This window comes from Antedon mediterranea, chromosome 3 (assembly GCF_964355755.1).
Source record: "Antedon mediterranea chromosome 3, ecAntMedi1.1, whole genome shotgun sequence".
NCBI classification, from domain to species: domain Eukaryota; kingdom Metazoa; phylum Echinodermata; class Crinoidea; order Comatulida; family Antedonidae; genus Antedon; species Antedon mediterranea.
The window spans coordinates 1,673,345-1,693,026 of record NC_092672.1 but is presented as its reverse complement, the minus strand read 5'-3'; the positions used below and the strand labels follow the sequence as shown (position 1 = coordinate 1,693,026).

General features: G+C 35.7%; 4 protein-coding genes across 4 annotated transcripts; 2 read left to right on the top strand and 2 right to left on the bottom strand.

Annotated features, from left to right (window-relative positions):
- The first annotated feature begins 280 nt into the window (after window positions 1-280).
- Window positions 281-13,042, top strand: LOC140044460 (pre-mRNA 3' end processing protein WDR33-like). Its single transcript, XM_072088977.1, has 13 exons — window positions 281-365; window positions 823-1,051; window positions 1,343-1,411; window positions 2,640-2,744; window positions 5,191-5,286; window positions 5,442-5,596; window positions 5,947-6,044; window positions 6,564-6,842; window positions 7,414-7,492; window positions 8,269-8,379; window positions 9,032-9,198; window positions 10,364-10,549; window positions 10,829-13,042. The coding sequence occupies exons 2-13, from the start codon at window positions 833-835 to the stop codon at window positions 11,911-11,913; spliced, it is 2,649 nt and encodes an 882-aa protein (XP_071945078.1). The 5' UTR covers window positions 281-365; window positions 823-832; the 3' UTR covers window positions 11,914-13,042.
- Window positions 13,043-13,165: 123 nt separating this feature from the next.
- On the bottom strand, window positions 13,166-15,459 carry LOC140044461 (cytochrome b5 domain-containing protein 1-like). Its single transcript, XM_072088978.1, has 4 exons — window positions 15,271-15,459; window positions 14,950-15,026; window positions 14,004-14,222; window positions 13,166-13,588 (listed from the first exon to the last, which is right to left on the bottom strand). The coding sequence occupies exons 1-4, from the start codon at window positions 15,386-15,388 to the stop codon at window positions 13,358-13,360; spliced, it is 645 nt and encodes a 214-aa protein (XP_071945079.1). The 5' UTR covers window positions 15,389-15,459; the 3' UTR covers window positions 13,166-13,357.
- A 210-nt stretch (window positions 15,460-15,669) lies between these two features.
- On the top strand, window positions 15,670-17,176 carry LOC140043333 (N-alpha-acetyltransferase 38, NatC auxiliary subunit-like). The gene is made up of 3 exons (XM_072087832.1): window positions 15,670-15,811; window positions 16,017-16,203; window positions 16,484-17,176. The coding sequence occupies exons 1-3, from the start codon at window positions 15,788-15,790 to the stop codon at window positions 16,573-16,575; spliced, it is 303 nt and encodes a 100-aa protein (XP_071943933.1). The 5' UTR covers window positions 15,670-15,787; the 3' UTR covers window positions 16,576-17,176.
- A 304-nt stretch (window positions 17,177-17,480) lies between these two features.
- LOC140043332 (uncharacterized) lies at window positions 17,481-18,758 on the bottom strand. Its single transcript, XM_072087831.1, has one exon. The coding sequence runs from the start codon at window positions 18,750-18,752 to the stop codon at window positions 17,499-17,501; it is 1,254 nt and encodes a 417-aa protein (XP_071943932.1). The 5' UTR covers window positions 18,753-18,758; the 3' UTR covers window positions 17,481-17,498.
- Between the last annotated feature and the right edge of the window lie 924 nt (window positions 18,759-19,682).

The window sequence follows — 19,682 nt, the reverse complement described above, 5'->3', positions numbered from 1 at the left end:
TATGACTCTTTTCCGCCGCCACAAAAAATGGTTTAACCCTAAAAATTAAGGTCACTTTTTTTGTAATGTTGTATTTTTGAAACCAATGGTTTAATAAAATAACTTTATTTTATTTTAATTGTAAGTGTTCTTAAATTTTGTTTTAAATATTTATAAAAATAGATGTTTTTTTTAAGTACCTAGGCCTATGCCCAGATCAACCACCAAGTACCTACAGTTTAAATGGATGGAACTTACGTTATATGACCTTTGTGTATGGTGGCGCCCTTTGAAAAAAAAATGGAGTCATGTAGTTTGATAGATTGTTATACATGTGTGTAATTATTAGTTAAACAAAGGCATACTTCCCTAAGATTATATTTACAGTAAGTGTAGAATTAAGGTTTTGAAAATATTGATTTTCATTGATTAGTTTTAGTTTTGTTTTAGAAATGAGTTTGTTTCGATCAATCGCTTTACAACACGGCACGGCGCTGACTGAGCTGTCGCTGAAACGTTTCGCGGTAAGGGTACACACACCGTAGTAGCTAGGCCTTCTACTGTACCCTACTCCCCACTCAGTACCGGATTCCCCTCAGTCCCTGGACTCTTGCAATTATATATGCGTGCGTGTGGTGCGATTCGTGTTGAGCTATGATGCGAGTGTAGGCTAGGCCTAGTCCTTCAATGACCTCCGATGTAAATTTATTCGAGATTAGATAGAATAGCAATAGGCCCTAGTCTATAGTAGGCCTAGATTAATTAATTCATTGACATAACATTTCTTTGTGAACTGGTTGTTATTCATATTTTGAAGCATAGGCACTTGATTTTTATTTTTAGAACTTTAGAAATGGAGGGCGGAGTAGGTCAACCCGGTTTCTTCCATAAGCCGCGGTTACCCCAGTACAACATTAAACCGTCATTCTATAAGAACCATCATCAGTACAACCGCCAGAACCAGTACCAAGACCAGGTGACTAATGCTACCAACTTCGATGGAAAGCGTATGAGGAAGACAATGACCAGACGAACCGTGGATTACAACGCTTCAGTGGTCAAGCTTGTGGAGGTCAGTAACAGTTTTTTAAGCAATGGTCAGCTACAATTGATGATTCAATTAAGTTGTCTATTCAACAGTCTTTCTTGTTAGATTTTATAAAAATAACTTAAATTTACTGTAATAATATAATAATATTTATTGGTTACTCTCCTTTAAAACGGAGGAACACTCTCGTAACAAGAGGTTCGACCCATACAAAATGTTTACAAAATAGAGTAGTACTGTAGTAGTTTAGTAACTTTTAAAATTTAATTTTTAATGTTTAAATTCATTGATCCCATTCCATTTTTCTATATACAGAATCGTGTTTGGCAAAGAGATCAGCGTGATGTACGGCCGTTACAACCAGATGGCCTTTATACTCATGAAGTAAAGTAGACCTTATTCATGTTATGTTGGCCTATGCCTGTGATATAAAATATCATGTGTCTGTGAGATTAGCAAATGTCTGTGAGATTAGCAAATGTCTGTGAGATTAGCCAATGCCAATGAATACAGTAGTGAATGCCTGTGAGAGTACAGTATACAATGCCGGTGAGATTACAGTATACAATGCCGGTGAGATTACAGTAGCCAATGCCTGTGAGATTACAGTAGCCAATGCCTGTGAGATTAAAGTAGCCAATGCCTGTGAGATTACAGTAGCCAATGCCTGTGAGATTACAGTAGCCAATGCCTGTGAGATTACAGTAGCCAATGCCTGTGAGATTACAGTAGCCAATGCCTGTGAGATTACAGTAGCCAAGCCTGTGAGATTACAGTAGCCAATGCCTGTGAGATTACAGTAGCCAATGCCTATGAGATTACAGCATGGAGCTATAAAAGCTCCATGATTACAGTAGCCAATGCCTGTGAGATTACAATAACCAATACCTGTGAGATTACAATAACCAATGCCTGTGAGATTACAATAACCAATGCCTGTGAGATTACAATAACCAATGCCTGTGAGATTACAATAACCAATGCCTGTGAGATTACAATAACCAATGCCTGTGAGATTACAGTAGCCAATGTCTGAGATTACAGTAGCCAATGCCTGTGAAATTACAGTAGCCAATGCCTGTGAGATTAAAGTAGCCAATGCCTGTGAGATTACAGTAGCCAATGCCTGTGAGATTACAGTAGCCAAGCCTGTGAGATTACAGTAGCCAATGCCTGTGAGATTACAGTAGCCAATGCCTGTGAGATTACAGTAGCCAATGCCTATGAGATTACAGTAGCCAATGCCTGTGTGATTACAGTAGCCAATGCCTGTGAGATTACAGTAGCCAATGCCTGTGAGATTACAGTAGCCAATGCCTGTGAGATTACAGTAGCCAATGCCTGTGAGATTACAGTAGCCAATGCCTGTGAGATTACAGTAGCCAATGCCTATGAGATTACAGTAGCCAATGCCTGTGTGATTACAGTAGCCAATGCCTGTGAGATTACAGTAGCCAATGCCTGTGAGATTACAGTAGCCAATGCCTGTGAGAGTACAGTAGCCAATGCCTGTGAGATTGCTATGTTGCCCAGACGATTGCTCCTTTTGAAAATCATATGCTCATGAGATTAGCAGAGGCCATACTTTAAAATCTTTTAATTATTATTTTAGCTGGTGTCACCATGTGAATTGATAAAAAATCCAGTCAACGCTGTAGCAACCAAGTTTGTTCGTACTGCAACAAACAAAATCCGATGTCCAATTTTCTGTGTTGTGGTAAGTAAATGTACTCCTTAAGCTCTGTCTACACTATCAAACTTTATGCGACAAAAAAATATGATGTGCTCATATATGGACATGATGATGTCATATCACTACCATATTTGAGCATATCACTACCATATTTGAGCATATCACTACCATATTTGAGCATATCACTAGCATATTTAGGCACATCACACTTTTTTGTCAAATTTGTTTGATAGTGTAGACAGAGCTTTAATTTAAAAAAAAATCCAATTTATGTATATGTTGTATAATGATGATTCAATATTACAATAATTTAGTTTCAAAGTTTATTCCTAAAAGTTTCAGAAGAACAAGAAAATATTTAACTATTAAACTCCTGTAGTTTAGAGATTTAGACTATTCCATAAAACCTAAAGAAATTTTCATTGAGAGAATGTAGTAATAGGTATCCCAATGAAAGCGCACAGAGGGGTATCACTTTTGAAATATTGACGAAATTCGAAAAAGTAGTATGACTTTGATGTTAAATAAATCGTATTCAATCTTAATTAATACTTACAAAATTTATATTGTTTGAAAGTACTTGTTTTAATCTTTGTATAAGTGTGTTTATAATTAAAATTAATGAATTAGTTGCCGAGAAAATTCGATTTTAAAACGGTTCTAAAATCCCGTCGAGCCGATTTCCGCGCGTTGAAAACCTCATCGGAAAATCCCCATCAGTTTTCAAAACACGATCGCACGATTACCATTGGAGCTAGCGGATTAATTTTTGTTGTATGTTATCAGGCTTTAAATAAGCTTTAATTTGATACGAAAATCGTCTTCTATAAATAGGTTTTTCGTAACGAAAAGTCAATTTTGTGACAAAAATCCAATTTTGATTCACCGTTTATGGAAAAATATTATGGATTTTGGTATTAAATTATAGCTAAATCTACATTGAAATCGATAAAACATAGTTTACAAACGTATTGTGCATGGTAATTGAGCGAACTACATTTTAAAATGGTGCATGAGGCGTAAATCCCGTTCAAAATTTTAAAGATCCAACCATTATAATCCGGTGAATATTGTAGTGAGTAAAATATTGTACTCTAAAATACGCGCGTGTTTGTTGTGGCGTTTTCCGTTAAATACATTAATGCACCCTATCAGCGAATGGTACGTTCCATATTTTGAACACGTTGTTTAGTTTTCCTCGCTCGAGTTCGACCGGCTCGACGCGAGATGTGTGACAGCAGCGATGTCGGAGATTGACATGTCCTTTTCCGTCGTAGAATATCTGGTTTTACACATTAATTTAACAACTTAAAATTGATGTAATGTGCGGAAGATTTATTATGCAAGTATACAATGCAAATGCGTTAGGTTAAAATGTACCGAGGAAATTTATTAAGCTAATTTACCAACGTTACATTTGACTCTGTATACGGCGGCCGAAAGTCATTAACTGCGACCGAAATACTTTAACGGAGCGACTACTGATCGCGAGTAAGCCGTGACTTGGCCTAAACTTTAGCTCCGTATTTCAATTTAATAACGTAATAATACGAAAAGAAAACAATTTTTATAATGTTATATATACTATTCAGGTAAACAATTAATTGTTTTAATTAACATTGATTATTTTAAATGAGTTTATTTTGACCCATATTGTGCGTTTGCCTTAAAAGAGCATATCTTACTTAGATTTGGTGTCATAATCATATGGGCCTAAAATCTTGTTTTACGTATTCAAAAGTTATATATAATAGTATTTATGATTGAAATTATAAATATAAAGTATATTAAAATATTCTAATAATTATACTTACCGAAAATTAGTGTAAAAGAAAGGAAACAGTACACACCGTTTTTAACATACTTTTTCATTTTTTCTTTTTATAATTTTAAATTTCACCATTAAAAAAATTTTTTTTTTTCATATACACATCTAAAATATATTTATTAATGAAATATACACTACATTCTAACAAGTACAAAAAAAATTAAATGAATTAGTACAGTAGTTCAAAAGTTACAGATCATTGAAAAATTGCAGTTTTTTCATTTTTTAGGGAATTCCAGCAAAAATGGGCGTTAAATGCTTTCCTACCACTTTGCGGACCAATAATTTAAAAAATAGGTTTCGTTGAGGCTCCAAAAAAAATAGAGTTGTACAACTCTGTGATATCTATAGGTTTAACAAAATTCAAAACTTTTAACTAATTATTGTAAAAGTTATAACCTTTTAAAAATGCTTCCAATTTCAACTGCAAAAAACACCATTTTTAGGCAAAAAATCGTATATTTTTTTACCACTTTAAATAACCATAACTTTAGAACGGGTAATCGGATTTCAATCATTTAAATCGCAAAATGCTAATTACATTAAGTTCTTTATGGTTAACTGAAAGAAAATGTAAAAAAATTAATCTGAATTTTTTCATTGGGATACCTAGTAGTAATGTTTTACTTGGTTGTTTTGCAGTGGACACCTGAGGGTCGTCGACTTGTCACCGGTGCATCTAGTGGAGAGTTCACTCTTTGGAATGGTATGACGTTCAACTTTGAGACAATTTTACAGGTACGTAATTGTTTTTTCTATAAAAGGCAAAAAACAAAAAAAAACACCCAAAAATCAGTTAAAAAAATTCAATGATCACCTTTTTTCCTTAATTTTAGTTTTTATTTTTAATCTAAACACACCATCATCATAAATTGGTTATTTTGTGTACCTAGGCACACGACTACCCCGTACGGTCAATGGTGTGGAGTCACAACAATTTATGGTTAATGAGCGGAGATCACATGGGCTACGTGAAATACTGGCAGTCAAACATGAACAATGTGCGCATGTTTCAAGCGCATGTCGACCAAGCAATCAGAGAAATTACGTAAGTTTCAATTGACAGTTCCTGAGAATAAATGGAGACTTTGACAGTCTGAAGAAGGGAAGGATGTTTATGGTGGTTTGAGAAGAGATGGTTTGAGCAAGAAGGTGTTAAGTGATTGACACAGTCTGAAGAAAGGAAGAATGTCTATGGTGGTTTGAGAAGAGATGGTTTGAGGAAGAAGGTGTTGAGTGATTCTCAAGTAATAACTTCAAGCCAATAGAATTATTGAATTAATAATATTTCAATTCAAATTTATTTTCCTTTCTTATAAAATTATAACAATAATGGTAAATGAGGGAGATAGAAAAAAGTAAACATTTGTATTCAATTTTTATTTATGTTTTATTAAGGTTTTCGCCAACAGATGCCAAGTTTGCTACTTGCTCGGATGATGGATCTGTTAGGGTTTTTGATTTTTTTCGATGCCACGAAGAAAGGATTTTGAGAGGTAGGCTAGTTTGTCCATGTGTACTCTCTGCATGTACGTAATTTATTTATAATGAGGCAACAATAAATTATGCAAGTGGAATTATTTATACTATATATCATTTGATTGCCTCCTTGAAACTGATTCATGGCTAGAAAGTGTAATGTAAAAGGATTAGAGATATATTGTCCCATGAGAAAATAATAACAACAATTGTTGTTGACTATGGCATTTTAATGTCAGATAATAATTATCCACTTTGAACAAAAATTGGATTGGCAAAAAACTATTTACCTGAAAAAAACTGAAATTTTTGTTTGTCGAACAAAAGGTTTTTTGGTTAAATTTAACTGTTATTTTGTTTTTTTATAAGCGGAATCATTGTTTTTTTTTTTGTTTTGTGAATAACTTGATTAAAACTGCAAAATGGCCTATTGAAAGTCTGGTTTTATAGATCTATAGATTTTTCATAATTTTGGAGGACAATACATCTTTAAAAAGAAAAATTTCATATAATACATGGACTCTTGTCTTAATTAGGACATGGCGCTGATGTGAAATGTCTCGACTGGCATCCACAAAAGAGCATCATAGTGTCTGGAAGCAAAGACAGCCAGCAGCCTGTGAAGCTGTGGGACGCCAAGAGTGGGCTTAGCTTAGCTACCATTCATGCTCACAAGAGCACCGTCATGTCAGCCAGGTGGAACAAGAATGGCAACTGGTTGTTGACGGCTTCTAGGGATCATCTGGTGAAAGTGTTTGACCTTCGGGCTATGAAAGAGTTGAGCATCTGTAGAGGTCACAAGAAGGAAGCCACTTGTAAGCTTATATAGATTAGCTAGAGGGTGGATTTCTGACAGGGAAATGATTCCAACAGGATGTGAACCATAGGAGAGTTCACCCTCTAGCCAATCTGCCTTGCCTATCTAAAGCTCATTGGTTTTGCCTTAGTTTTTGGTTGCCATTCTGTTAGTGCTTTTTGAAAATGGCTGGAAAAATAATTTGATTTTCTGAATTTAGTATAAAAACTGAACTGAAAGGGACAGACAGGAACAGGAACACAGAATAGTTGTCATGTTAAGTCATTCACGATTGAAAACATCATGATGTCATAAATATGAAGAATTTAAACTTTTTAGAACCAGATTTATAAAACATGCTTAGCGAACAAAATCTATATATATCAATATTTTTGCTTAAAGCTATGTTTACACTATCAACCTAGTATGACAAAAAAGTGTGATGCCCAAATACAGTAGTGATATCAATATGGGCACATCACATTTTTTTTTTCAAATAAAGTTTGATAAAAATTTTTCCCTGAAGGTGTTATCATTCTTAGATATTTGTAGTTAACTCGGAAATTATTAAAAACATTCTTTTATTGCAGGTGTAGCTTGGCATCCGCACTTTGAAGATATTTTTGCAAGTGGTGGATCCGATGGGTCGTTGCTGTATTGGCAAGTTGGGTCAGTATGAACAATGACATTATTATGAATGAATAAACTTAAACTTAGCTCGCTGCTGGAGTTTGTAAACTGATTGCTTTCTACCACTTTTCCCTGAATATTCGCAAGACCTTTCTTATAGTGAAATTATTATTATTATATATGAATGAATAATTAGCTTTTAAGGACAACTTGACCGAGGACTGTATTTTAACCACGTATTAGGGATGTACATATGATTTCAGAACCACCGCGAGATTAAAGATATCGCCGCACGCGCTCACTGTACAGCCGTCGGCGTAAATTGCTGTGACATCACAGGTGCATCGCAAAAGTCTGGTAATCACGAAAATTTCTAGTAATAAATAAATGTTGATTTTTTTAATTGTTTCTACGACGGCTGTACGGCGAGTGGATGCGGCAACATCCTTAATCATATTCTAAAATCATATATACATCCCTAATACGTTGTAAAAATAAGGTCCTCGGTCAAATTGTCTTTTAAACTTGTAATGCCACATTGATACAGCCTGGACACTTATAGAAAACCAGAATATTCCCACCAAACACTTGTATAGCCTAAAGCTCTGTCTACATTATCAACCTTTATGTTACAAAAACATAATGATGTTACTACTATATTTGGGCACATCACACTTTTTTTGTCAAACTAATTTGATAGTGTAGACAGCTGAAATCATCTAAAATGAATTGTCTGGTTTTCTGAGACTCTAAATGTACTATCAATATTATTTTAAAAAAAATTCATAAATGATTTTTAAAACTATTTTATAAAGGCATGAGAAGGAGATTGGTGGTATTGAACAGGCTCATGATAGCATTGTCTGGAGTCTAGCTTGGCATCCTCTTGGTCATATACTCTGTTCTGGTTCCAACGATCATTCCACGTAAGTTCAGTTTATATTCTGTATATGAACTATGATTATTTTGTAGGTAGGCGTCCAGCTGTATGTTGTATTGTATACAGTTGTGAGGTGGTTTCCCGAATGAACGTAAAATCAAAACGGTACTGAGTATGACCAACTAGCGTTATTGTCACCGACTAGTCATCCATTCATAGAAGTACTGATGTAGTAGCCTACCTGTACGGTGACCATAGAATGTGACCCGAGGCATGACTAACTACGACTTTTAGTTGATAGAAGATTGAAAAAATTAATTATCAGCAACCCTAAAATTAATTCTCTTGACCTTATTAAATCCATATCCAACATCTACCCACACAATATTCCACTCAACTTTACTTTTAATACTACTAACATGATATATTTGGACACACACATTTCCATCAACTATACAACACTAACAACAAACAAAATACACTACTCAATACATCAAAAACCATACCAAAAATATACATACATTCATAAAACATCCAACCATAACCCAGCAATTTTTAAAAGTATTATCAAAACAGAGTCCCATCGTTATAACCGACTTTCATGTAATATAAAAGAATATCTACACATCACCAGTGTACGGGCTCCACCTGTATTTTCTATTGCAAAATGATAAAATTTAAACTATATTTTTTTGCAGTAAATTCTGGACACGTAATAGACCGGGTGATAAAATGCGTGATAAGTATAACTTAAACACTTTACCTCAAGGAATGTTTGATGATAGTGAGTACGATGATGAGACAACATCGTTACCAATTATTCCAGGCATGGGTTTAGAACAAGTAAAGGACAACCAGGAGGAAGGTAAGAGAAAGATTGTTTGTTGTCTTTGTTTGACGATATTTAATGAGGTTGATCCATCCAGCAATTGCTGATCATTAGGGATCAGCAGAGAGAGGTTCACATACATACACAAGATGCTCAAGTCTTATTACAAGTCTTTGGGGGTGAAGTTGTAATTTTGTCCTTAGAACAAATCCTGACATGTGACGGGACTTGAACCCAGGACCCTTGGAGTAGTAGCCAAGCATCTTAACCACCAAGCTACAACTCCACTCATGTGTATGATGCATTCTCTCTACTATGACCTATGACCTATGACCTCTCTACTATGAATCCTTCTTAAACATCTGTACTTATACTGTTAAAAGAACCACCAAAAACACAGTAATATGACATATTATACTAAAACAACTGATCACCTGATGACATATTATACTATAACAACTGATCACCTGATGACATATTATACTATAACAACTGATCACCTGATGACATATTATACTATAACAACTGATCACCTGATGACATATTATACTATAACAACTGATCACCTGATGACATATTATACTATAACAACTGATCACCTGATGACATATTATACTATAACAACTGATCACCTGATGACATATTATACTATAACAACTGATCACCTGATGACATATTATACTATAACAACTGATCACCTGATGACATATTATACTATAACAACTGATCACCTGATGACATATTATACTATAACAACTGATCACCTGATGACATATTATACTATAACAACTGATCACCTGATTTTGCCAGCAGAGAGTGTACAATTCTTGCATACATCTTGAGAAATTGATTAAAATACGAATAAATAAATATAAAGTGATTTAAAAAAAAGAAAGATTTGTTAAGGGGGAGGCCGCTTAATTAGCCACTAGCCTTATGTGGCTATCTAGCCTCTCCACGAGACTCGTCTCCAAACTGTCATAAATAACTGGCTCGTGTGCACTTTAAAGAACCTAGTACATCTTTCAAGACGAGTAGGGGGTTACCCCGGTGTACTAGTATACACACAGCCACTGTCACTCATCAAGAGGGCCCCTTGATTGTCAGCATACACTGTTTTGTGTCACCCTCTAAAAATAAAATGTAATTAAAAAAAAAAAACAAGTATGAATGAAAGATTCTTTTACATTTACTCTGATAGACAATGCTGCCGCTGCCATTCCAGGACTTGACTCCTCCGCCGAGGAGCTAGCCCAACTGAAACCAACCCCTCAACGCAAAGTGCCATATGCAAAGCCCATCCCAATGGACTTTCAGAAGAAATGGGAAGCACAGAAAGCACCGGGAATTGCGCCAAAAGAGGTCCAAGAGAAGGAAGCTCAGTCTGGTAAGTAATAACAGAGACGCTTGCTGTTAAACTGAAACTGAAACATTTACGCTTTCAGAAATTCCTGAATATGTTTTGTGTTTGTTGAAAAGTGGGTATACAGATTTTGCATAAAAAATTTGACATTTTAAAAATATAGCAGAACCCTCATTGTATTTCATAACACTTATCCAAGTAAAAAAATGTTTTAACTAGGTTTAAGTGCTTTGTTTTGTTATTGTCGATGAATGTGAATTGAAATAAAAAAATAATTTTAAAATATTGTTTTACTATTTTCAGGTAAACAAAGTGGTCAAAATGCTCCTATGTTAAGCCCTTTATCAAAAACCAAATCCATTCACAAGCCACAAGGAGGCCCACCTAAGACTGGTCTTCTTGGGACACATCCAGGCTCTGTACCATCAAATGAAGGATCTAAAGAAGGCCATATACCACCTCTATTTGATGCCCTTCCTGCACATGATGCTGGACCAACTGGGGGTGACGTGGACATGCGACATCGTTTTTCTGATGTGGATATGAGGCATGTAGGAGGTTCTTCGGTTGAAGCCAGACTTGATGGTCGAGATGCAATGCATCGGGAAGAATCGTTCAGAGAAGGCCCACCAAGAGAAGGGCAGTTTAGAGATAGACCACCTAGAGATTTGCTTCATCGTGATGGGTCATCAATTGAAGGCCCTCCACATGATTTTCCATCAAGAGGTCGTGGTGGGCCACCTTGGGACGGCCCACCCAGGGATGACCCTCATCGCCCATCTCATGAACGTGATATAAGACCTTTATTCCCTGGTGGATTAGACAAACAATTTCATGATGAAGATTTGCGCTTTTCAGGTGCAAGGGATTTTGACGGGAGAGATTTTAAACCTCCAGCACAGGATGAAGATCTGAGGGGGGCAAGACCACCACCCTTCAGGGACCTTGATCAGTCTAATGATCGTAGACATGATGGCCCTCGAGATATGGACTTGAGGCACGATAGTTTTGATAATGATGATCGCAGGAATTTTATGCATAACCGAATGAACCCTGACGATGAAGATTTGCGACAAAGACGACCTAGAGATGACGATCGTCTGGGAGGGCCAAGGTCAGGGGTCGACGAACAAGAACTGATGCACGATCAGAGGTTTATGGATAGGAGATTCCCTCAGGATCAAGACGGACCACGAGGGACGAAGCGAGGGTTTGATGGTGATAGGGATAGAGGTCCAGGGATGGGTAGGGGGTTTTCTAGGGGTGGTGGATATCGGGGTGGTAATCGAGGAGGAAGAGGAGGCTCTAGAGGTGGGGGCCAGTGGCGAAATGATAGAGGTAGGGGAAATTTTAGGGGCGGTTTTAGAGGACGGGGAAGGGGAAGGTGAAAATTACTGTTTGGTTTTCAAATGATAAAAGAAGCGGGAAGAATTCAAACCAAATCCGATTTAGGTTCTGGAAGAACAAGAACTCAGTTAAGCAATGCATGACATGGCACACATACTGATCACATACAGGATGGCAGGTGTACAAGTGGCCATGTTGAAATAACATAACCCGCAAAATATATTTCAAATCAAGTGATCCCATCTAAGTGTGTCGACAAAAATAATGACTTCAAAGTAATCCTGGAAATTTACCCAATAATTTTAACTATAGAAATGAATATTATTATTTTTATACCAATCAAAAAAAAATGTTGCGTAGCGATCAGAAGTTAATTTCAAAGTTAAAAGGTGGACATTATATAGAATGCTACTAGTTGGGGTGTACAAGCATTGAACAATAGTGACTGGTACATATTATTCTTATTGACAATTGAATTTTAAATTCTGCTGTTACTCTATATTTCCTGAAATCTATTTCACGAAATATAAAGTGACTGCTTTTAGTGACATTTGGTACATTAGCTAAAGAAGGGGCAAGCAATCTTAAAACATGTTGGTACTGATATCTCAATGCACAGAGCGTGCGCGATATAACTCCCCCTCCCCCTTAAAAGGGCTACTAGGAAGTCGACTTGTTTGTATTGTAAATAAGGGAAACCCAAAACAAAACTGGTGGTAGGGTATTCTGGCACCACCCTAATCATTAATGTCTACCAGGCAAGAATAGGTAATGTCTGCATTCACTCCTGGATGTTGTCACTAATAAGAATTTCATGATTCTTAATGTAAACATTATTGTAACAGTTTTGTATTTAAATTTGGCAATTTGCCAAGTGTATAAATCTATTTGTTTTCAATTATATTTTTAAAATATAAAAGAAAATAGAAATGTACATTAAATTTTTCAAGAGTATATTGAATTTGTATCAAAATGTTCTTTGTTGTCGACTATGCAGGATTACAACCTTGATCTAATATGATGAGACCTTTGACCTTTGGGTGTTAACGCGAGGGGAGACCTTTGGGTGCCGAGAGTGACATTTTTGGGGAGACCTTTGGGTGCCGAGAGTGACATTTTTGGGAGACCTTTGGGTGCCGAGAGTGACATTTCACAGTGTTCATAAGTACTATTAAAATATAAGAAGTTTTTAAAACTAAATTTATCCTGTAAATCTGTCTACACTATCAAACTTTATGCGACAACATGATGATGTCATATCACTACCATATTTGGGCATATTTGGCGTCAAACTGGTTTGATTGTGTTGACAGAGCTTAAGCTTGTGTAAAACACTTATATACAGTACATGGTCAACATTTTGAAATATGAAATTTCTAATTCTTAATAAACAAACGATCCTAATTTCTTTTAAAGTCATACTTTTTACATTTAATCAACAAACATTATTACAAATTTATATTTTTTGTCGCATTTTGTTTTTTTTTATGCTTCTGTTAAATCGTCATTGAAGTATAGATGGATTGCTGGCAGAAATTCATCGTCCGTCATGCTTAGCTTGTAAAATTCTTCGTCTTCATCTTTGATATCATTCTCATCCAGCGTCTTGTTCATGTCAAGGTTCACTCCATTGTATTTCCATGTGTAGCTGTCTGCATGCTCATTCCATGTCAAGTACCGACTCTCAATCTCTTTCATCGTTTCTTCAGAACAGACCTGTTAAAGTAGTGTTACTTAATGATTAATTCTTTCTTTTTGTTGTACACTTAGTCTTAGGACACTACAGGGTTTTATGACACCCTTGGACTTGACACTCTTGGGCTACAGGACAACCATAGGCTACAGGACAACCATATCCAGTTTTCAAAATGACATTAACTCGTTAAAAAATTTAGATGTTAAAATTTCTGATTTTGGAAGAACTGACTGCTGTTTTCCATCATAGTAACATAGGCTTACAATAAGAAGACATTTTCAAAACAATCTGAAGAAATGCTTGAAATATATAAAAAAAATGTCAAAATATTAATTGTTTTCTTTCGGAACTCTTGATTATAACATATTGCTACAGATGTTTTAAATGGCAAGAGAGTTCACATTATATAACAAATTACATTATCTTTACTTTTACCTGAATAACATTCTCCTGAGAGGTAAGCGTATTAATAATCTTAATTAATCTAGTTTTAGCCGACAGTATACCGATGCAGTACGAGTCATCTTTCCACCAGGGTCGTCCAAAGTCATTTGCCCAGTCTGTTCGAGGACAAGGTGGAGGGATGTGGACGAAACGACCGTGGGGTGCATATGGAAATGTACAGGCTGTTATTGGATCTACATGGGAACGTATCTAAAAAAGAAAAAGTATTATAAAAAAAAAAGTTTAAACTTAAAGATGTATTGTCCCTTCCCTTGAAACACAAAAAATGAAAGTTAAAATGTTCTAAATTTAAATTGGCCATATCAAAGTATATTAAAGTTATTCATTTTAAGTCTAAAACAACAAGTTTACATAATTAACAGGTAAATTAATTTGATTACTTTTCGTCTGGAAAATCGTTGCAAGCGAAAGTAAACAAAGATTTCAAATCACGAGTATGCATTATGCATGATGCTAATTAGGATTGTTTACAACTTGTCACGGTTGAGAAGGTATTTTCACACAGATCGCTAGGAAGTTTTATGATTATGCATACAGAGTTGCCAAACAAGCGTGTTGCATTATGAGATATGTTTTGATCAAAAACTTCCAGTCAAAGTTTATTTTTTTAACAAAAAACGTCTGTATTTCAGTTAAATGGTTTTTTTTTCCGACTAATTTTTGATACTTCAAAATGACCCACTTTTTTAAAATCTTTTATTTTTTATTTAAACAAAATTAGTCAAAGGGACAATAGATCTTTAATATTATGGATGATGATGTATTGCTTGTAATTATAATTGTTATGATGTTGATTGATGTAATGTGATGTTATTATGATTGTAACGCAGATGATGTAATTTGTTTGCTGTCAACGGCAGCCTAATATTGATGACAATTTCTTTGATGACAACTTTGATTGTGAAGCCCCTCTTACATCTTTTGTTTTCTTGTCAAACCAATGAGATATATCTTTTCCAGCTTCTGCGACAATCGGCTTTAAAAGAACATCACCTGTAAAAGCAAAATACAGTATATATTTATATTTTAATAACTAAATTAAACTAAAAGAAGGTAACCCACCCAAGCCTACATAACTAGCTAATTAGGCTATACGTGCCTAGCGGCCTAGTAATTAAATATTTTATGTAGCCTAGGCCGCTTCGCCTAGGCCTAGCCTAGCTAAATAGAAGCACTAAGATGCCTAGTACGTAGGCTAGGCGTAAAATAAAAGGGTTCAGAAGTTCTGTCTATTTACCTGTGTATTTTTCACACAGTGGGGTTAAGTTATAAACCTTTCCCAAAAATGAAATCCATATATCTTGTAAAGTACTGTGAGCAAGTACTTCGTTAGGAGTATAATACCTTGGCCGCATATTTTACCAATAAACTCTTGCAAATCTCTTGATAACACGACGTACTTTGTTGATGTTGTGTCTTGACAACGGTAACCTTTGAACTCTTAGTTAAGAATTATAAAATTGGTTAAAAAAACACAATGATAATGCATATGAAAAGTAATGATTAAATATACGCGCGTTAAATATATTATAAATTGAATAAATATGAAATATATTAATACGTTTTTCAACATAATAATGTTGAGAATAAGTATACATTCTTACGTTTCCTTTAGAACATTAGTGACACAGCCTGTCGGTGGGGTTTTCCCTTTTTTTTTATTTCAGCTGCACGATTCCAGAGCTCTAGCAAATAGCTGAGTGAGGCCTCACTCAAAAAGATTTCGAACTAAACGTTAATAAAAGTAAGATATAATGCAAGATTTGCACCCAGATGAGGTATGCATGTTTATGCTATATTTTTAATTCACCCTTTTTCTCTAGTCAAAAAGTATTTCCACATCACAAAAGAATGTAGTGTAGGCTAGGCATTGTTATAGACAAGACAAGAGCCCAGCAAGGCTTAGGTAGGGTATGGTATCAGGCAAGCTAGGCCCTACTAGCTAGGCCTAAAATAAATATTAATATATTATCACTTTTTCAGATTGTAGAGAAGGGACAGGAGGTACCGCCAGGTGGATCAGTACTACGTAAACAATTAGAAACATGGTTGAATCGACCAATGAAAATAATAATAAGTGATGGCCGGACATTGATTGGTATATTTTTGTGTACGGATAAAGATCGCAATGTGATTTTAGGAACTTGTGAAGAGTATGTTGGTGTGTATGGTGAGTATCATTGTTATTTATTTACTTTATGTTAAGCTATCAAACAAAAAAAGTGTGATATGCCCAAATATGGTGATATGCTTAAATATTATGGTAGTGATATGACATCATCTTGTCCATATATGGGCAAATCACATTTTCTTGTCACATAAAGTTTGACAGTGTAGACGGAGCTTTAGTTAAATTTTCAGAGTCATGTTGTCATGGTTTTATTTGTTTTTTTTTTAAGTAACTATTTTTCGTATATTCTTCATTATCTTATTTTATTTTTAAATTTCAGATGAAAATAGCAAAGAAGAACCAAGGACATTAGGTCTTGCAATGATACCTGGACGCCATATTGTTTCTATAGAGATTGATGACCAAACATAATACATGGACGCCATATTGTTTCTATAGAGATTGATGACCAAACATAATACATGGACGCCATATTGTTTCCATTAATGACCGGAAAAAATGGTTAATTTTACTTGAATACTACTGAGGATCTTAAAGGGACATTCGTGTAGCATGGGAGGAATCAAGCGTGCGGGGGGGCGCCCTCTAAATTTCACAAATTGTAATGCAAAAGATAGGACATCAAATTAGGTTCAGCACGCACTTCATTTCACTACTTTTAGCCCCCCCCTCCCCCCTCCCCCCTATTTCAAAATCGTGGATCCACAATTGTGTACCTTTATACCAGGAGAATGAATACCTGTAGGTACTATTTAGTTGATTCTAATTGCAATGATTTAAATTTGTTTTTACATTTATCAAAATGAAGAATTTATCAGTGGATTTGACCTTATTTATTCTACAAAATTAATAAAAGGCAGAATTTTACATGAAACATTTTAGCTTGCTGTATGGAAGCTATTCTAAGTACGTACATCAAACAATTTGAAAAAATTAAACAAAACTTTAGTGCTGTATATTATTTAATAACGTTTTTTTTTGTAACAGCAGTTGGCTAAATTTAATACTTATTAAAACAAGTTGTAAGTATAACGAATACTGTTATTTTATTGCAACACACTTTGTGTTCATGTAGCTAGCTTGTGGCACCAAAGCTTGATTACTGGCATGCATGCCTGTCCATTCAAAAGCTCTTGGTTCAGTCCTGACCTTGATCAAGTCTGACTAGAATTGTTTTATGCCCATTATGTTTAAGACTATGGGTTATAATACTGAATAATTGGTGACTAACAGAAACATGAGCGTACGCGTCCAGATTTACTTCTTACTTGATAGGCACTAGTTGAGAAAACGAAAGTCATGTTATTGATGCAACCTTTAATTCAAAAACACATTTATGATGCGAAGATTATTGCCATGATACATAGGACAGTGATGCTTACTGATGCAAAATGCGTCGTTGGTGTTGAAGAAACCGGGATGTTTAGGTCAAAGGTCAAATGAGATGCATCTGTGACACACCGCTCAATTTCATAGTCTGCTTGCTTCCTTGTAAATGAACAAACAACTGGTATCAGCTCATCAAATATTTTCATACTTTTCGTCGATTCTTTTTTCCAACAACCAGTTGACCTCAGACATGTTTTGGTGACGTTGTACACAACTTGACTCAGTTTTCCACTCATTCCAGTGACGTCAGATAAAGATACACCAAAAGCAGACAACCGGCACTTGTGTGTGATGAAGTCGCTGGCGCATTTTTGTAACGAACCCTGGAAAGTGTCGCAGTTAAGGCCGTTGTAGATTTCTCCAGGAACCTGGAAGGGTTGGATAAGTGGACAGCCGTCTCTGACGTACATCTTTGGCCTTCCCATTCCATACTTTGATATCATTCTGTAACTACTCTTTTTGGGCATGTTCGAAAAGTAACTACAACGTCCGCACACTTTCATTACTATGATACCGTTGTCAAGAAGTGGTTGAATGTGTGTAAACAAGTTGTGTACGTCTCCATCTTGTTCAACAAGATAAGCAAGAAAGAATGTTATAGAAGCGCGACTGCCATGACTCACAAAGTTAACTAATTTCTTAATTGTTGCCTTGGTTGGAAGTTTACGTGAGAAGAAATGAATATTGGTTGGTACCTGTCCGTCATTCGATTGAGAGTACCGACGCCACATTGTTGGTAAAGCTCGACTTGCTTTTAAATCAGAAGACGCCGAAGCATCACCGGACGTGTAAATAAAATTGAATGGTCTTGATGTCTCATCTACTGGTTCGCAAGGATCGAACTTTATTTCATATCCAGCATAATCAAACGTGATGACAGAGAAGTCTGACCCGTCGTCATCCAGGTCCATAAACTGACCGCATAGGTACAAATCCATATAGGTCCGGTTTGCATCTAGTCCAGGCAGACTATCGGGAACGTCTTGCAAGTGGACATTGCGAACCTGCTGCTGGGGATCAGACGAAACATCAGAAGACGGTTCTGCCGTACCGATGCTGTAAGATTCATCTTCGGAATATTCTAACCACGAAAACAGGTTCTGGTCGGAATCTGATGAGTAAAAGCTATCGGGAAATTTTTGAATACTAGTTGATTGATGGACGGCCAAAAGCAGTACCAACAAGTGTTTCACCATCATAGCAAACTCTGCTGAAAAATATATAACGTTATTTAACAATATTAAATAAATATTAACAAAATAAATTAAACTGAAGCCGTGGCCATCATTTTGAGGATCAATTAAATTCCTTTCAACATTTCATTAAAAATAAGATACAGTAGCAATGACATAAATGTAATGTCAAATTTATATATCGCTTTTAACAGATTGTTCCAAAGCGCTTAACAATAAAGATGATGAAAAACGGATAAATACACTGAAACAGAATGAATCGACACCAATACCTAGTTGTTTAAAGCGAAAACAACAGCAAATTGTGATTTGTCGTCAACAATCTACATTTTTTGAAGAAAGATGAATAAACAGTATAAACTTTGTATACTTTTTCAGATTGTAACCATCTAGTACTTACCACTCGACTACTTACCATCTAGTACTTACCACTCGACTACTTACCATCTAGTACTTACCACTCGACTACTTACCATCTAGTACTTACCACTCGACTACTTACCATCTAGTACTTACCACTCGACTACTTACCATCTAGTACTTACCACTCGACTACTTACCATCTAGTACTTACCACTCGAGTACTTACCATCTAGTACTTACCACTCGACTACTTACCATCTAGTACTTACCACTCGACTACTTACCATCTAGTACTTACCACTCGACTACTTACCATCTAGTACTTACCACTCGACTACTTACCATCTAGTACTTACCACTCGAGTACTTACCATCTAGTACTTACCACTCGACTACTTACCATCTAGTACTTACCACTCGACTACTTACCATCTAGTACTTACCACTCGACTACTTACCATCTAGTACTTACCACTCGACTACTTACCATCTAGTACTTACCACTCGAGTACTTACCATCTAGTACTTACCACTCGAGTACTTACCATCTAGTACTTACCACTCGACTACTTA

Bases quoted from the DNA above. Each gene is read 5' to 3' on its own strand.
- LOC140043333 (XM_072087832.1), top strand. From the start codon at position 15,788: ATGCAAGATTTGCACCCAGATGAG. The intron at 15,812-16,016 runs GTATGCATGTTT...TCACTTTTTCAG, and splicing joins AAGATTTGCACCCAGATGAG to ATTGTAGAGAAGGGACAGGA. The intron at 16,204-16,483 runs GTGAGTATCATT...TTTAAATTTCAG, and splicing joins AGAGTATGTTGGTGTGTATG to ATGAAAATAGCAAAGAAGAA.
- LOC140044460 (XM_072088977.1), top strand. From the start codon at position 833: ATGGAGGGCGGAGTAGGTCAACCCGGTTTCTTCCATAAGCCGCGGTTA. The intron at 1,052-1,342 runs GTCAGTAACAGT...TTCTATATACAG, and splicing joins CAGTGGTCAAGCTTGTGGAG to AATCGTGTTTGGCAAAGAGA. The intron at 8,380-9,031 runs GTAAGTTCAGTT...ATTTTTTTGCAG, and splicing joins GGTTCCAACGATCATTCCAC to TAAATTCTGGACACGTAATA.
- LOC140044461 (XM_072088978.1), bottom strand. From the start codon at position 15,388: ATGCGGCCAAGGTATTATACTCCTAACGAAGTACTTGCTCACAGTACT. The intron at 15,027-15,270 runs GTAAATAGACAG...TTGCTTTTACAG, and splicing joins ACTGTGTGAAAAATACACAG to GTGATGTTCTTTTAAAGCCG. The intron at 13,589-14,003 runs GTAAAAGTAAAG...CTACTTTAACAG, and splicing joins CTCAGGAGAATGTTATTCAG to GTCTGTTCTGAAGAAACGAT.
- LOC140043332 (XM_072087831.1), bottom strand. From the start codon at position 18,752: ATGATGGTGAAACACTTGTTGGTACTGCTTTTGGCCGTCCATCAATCA.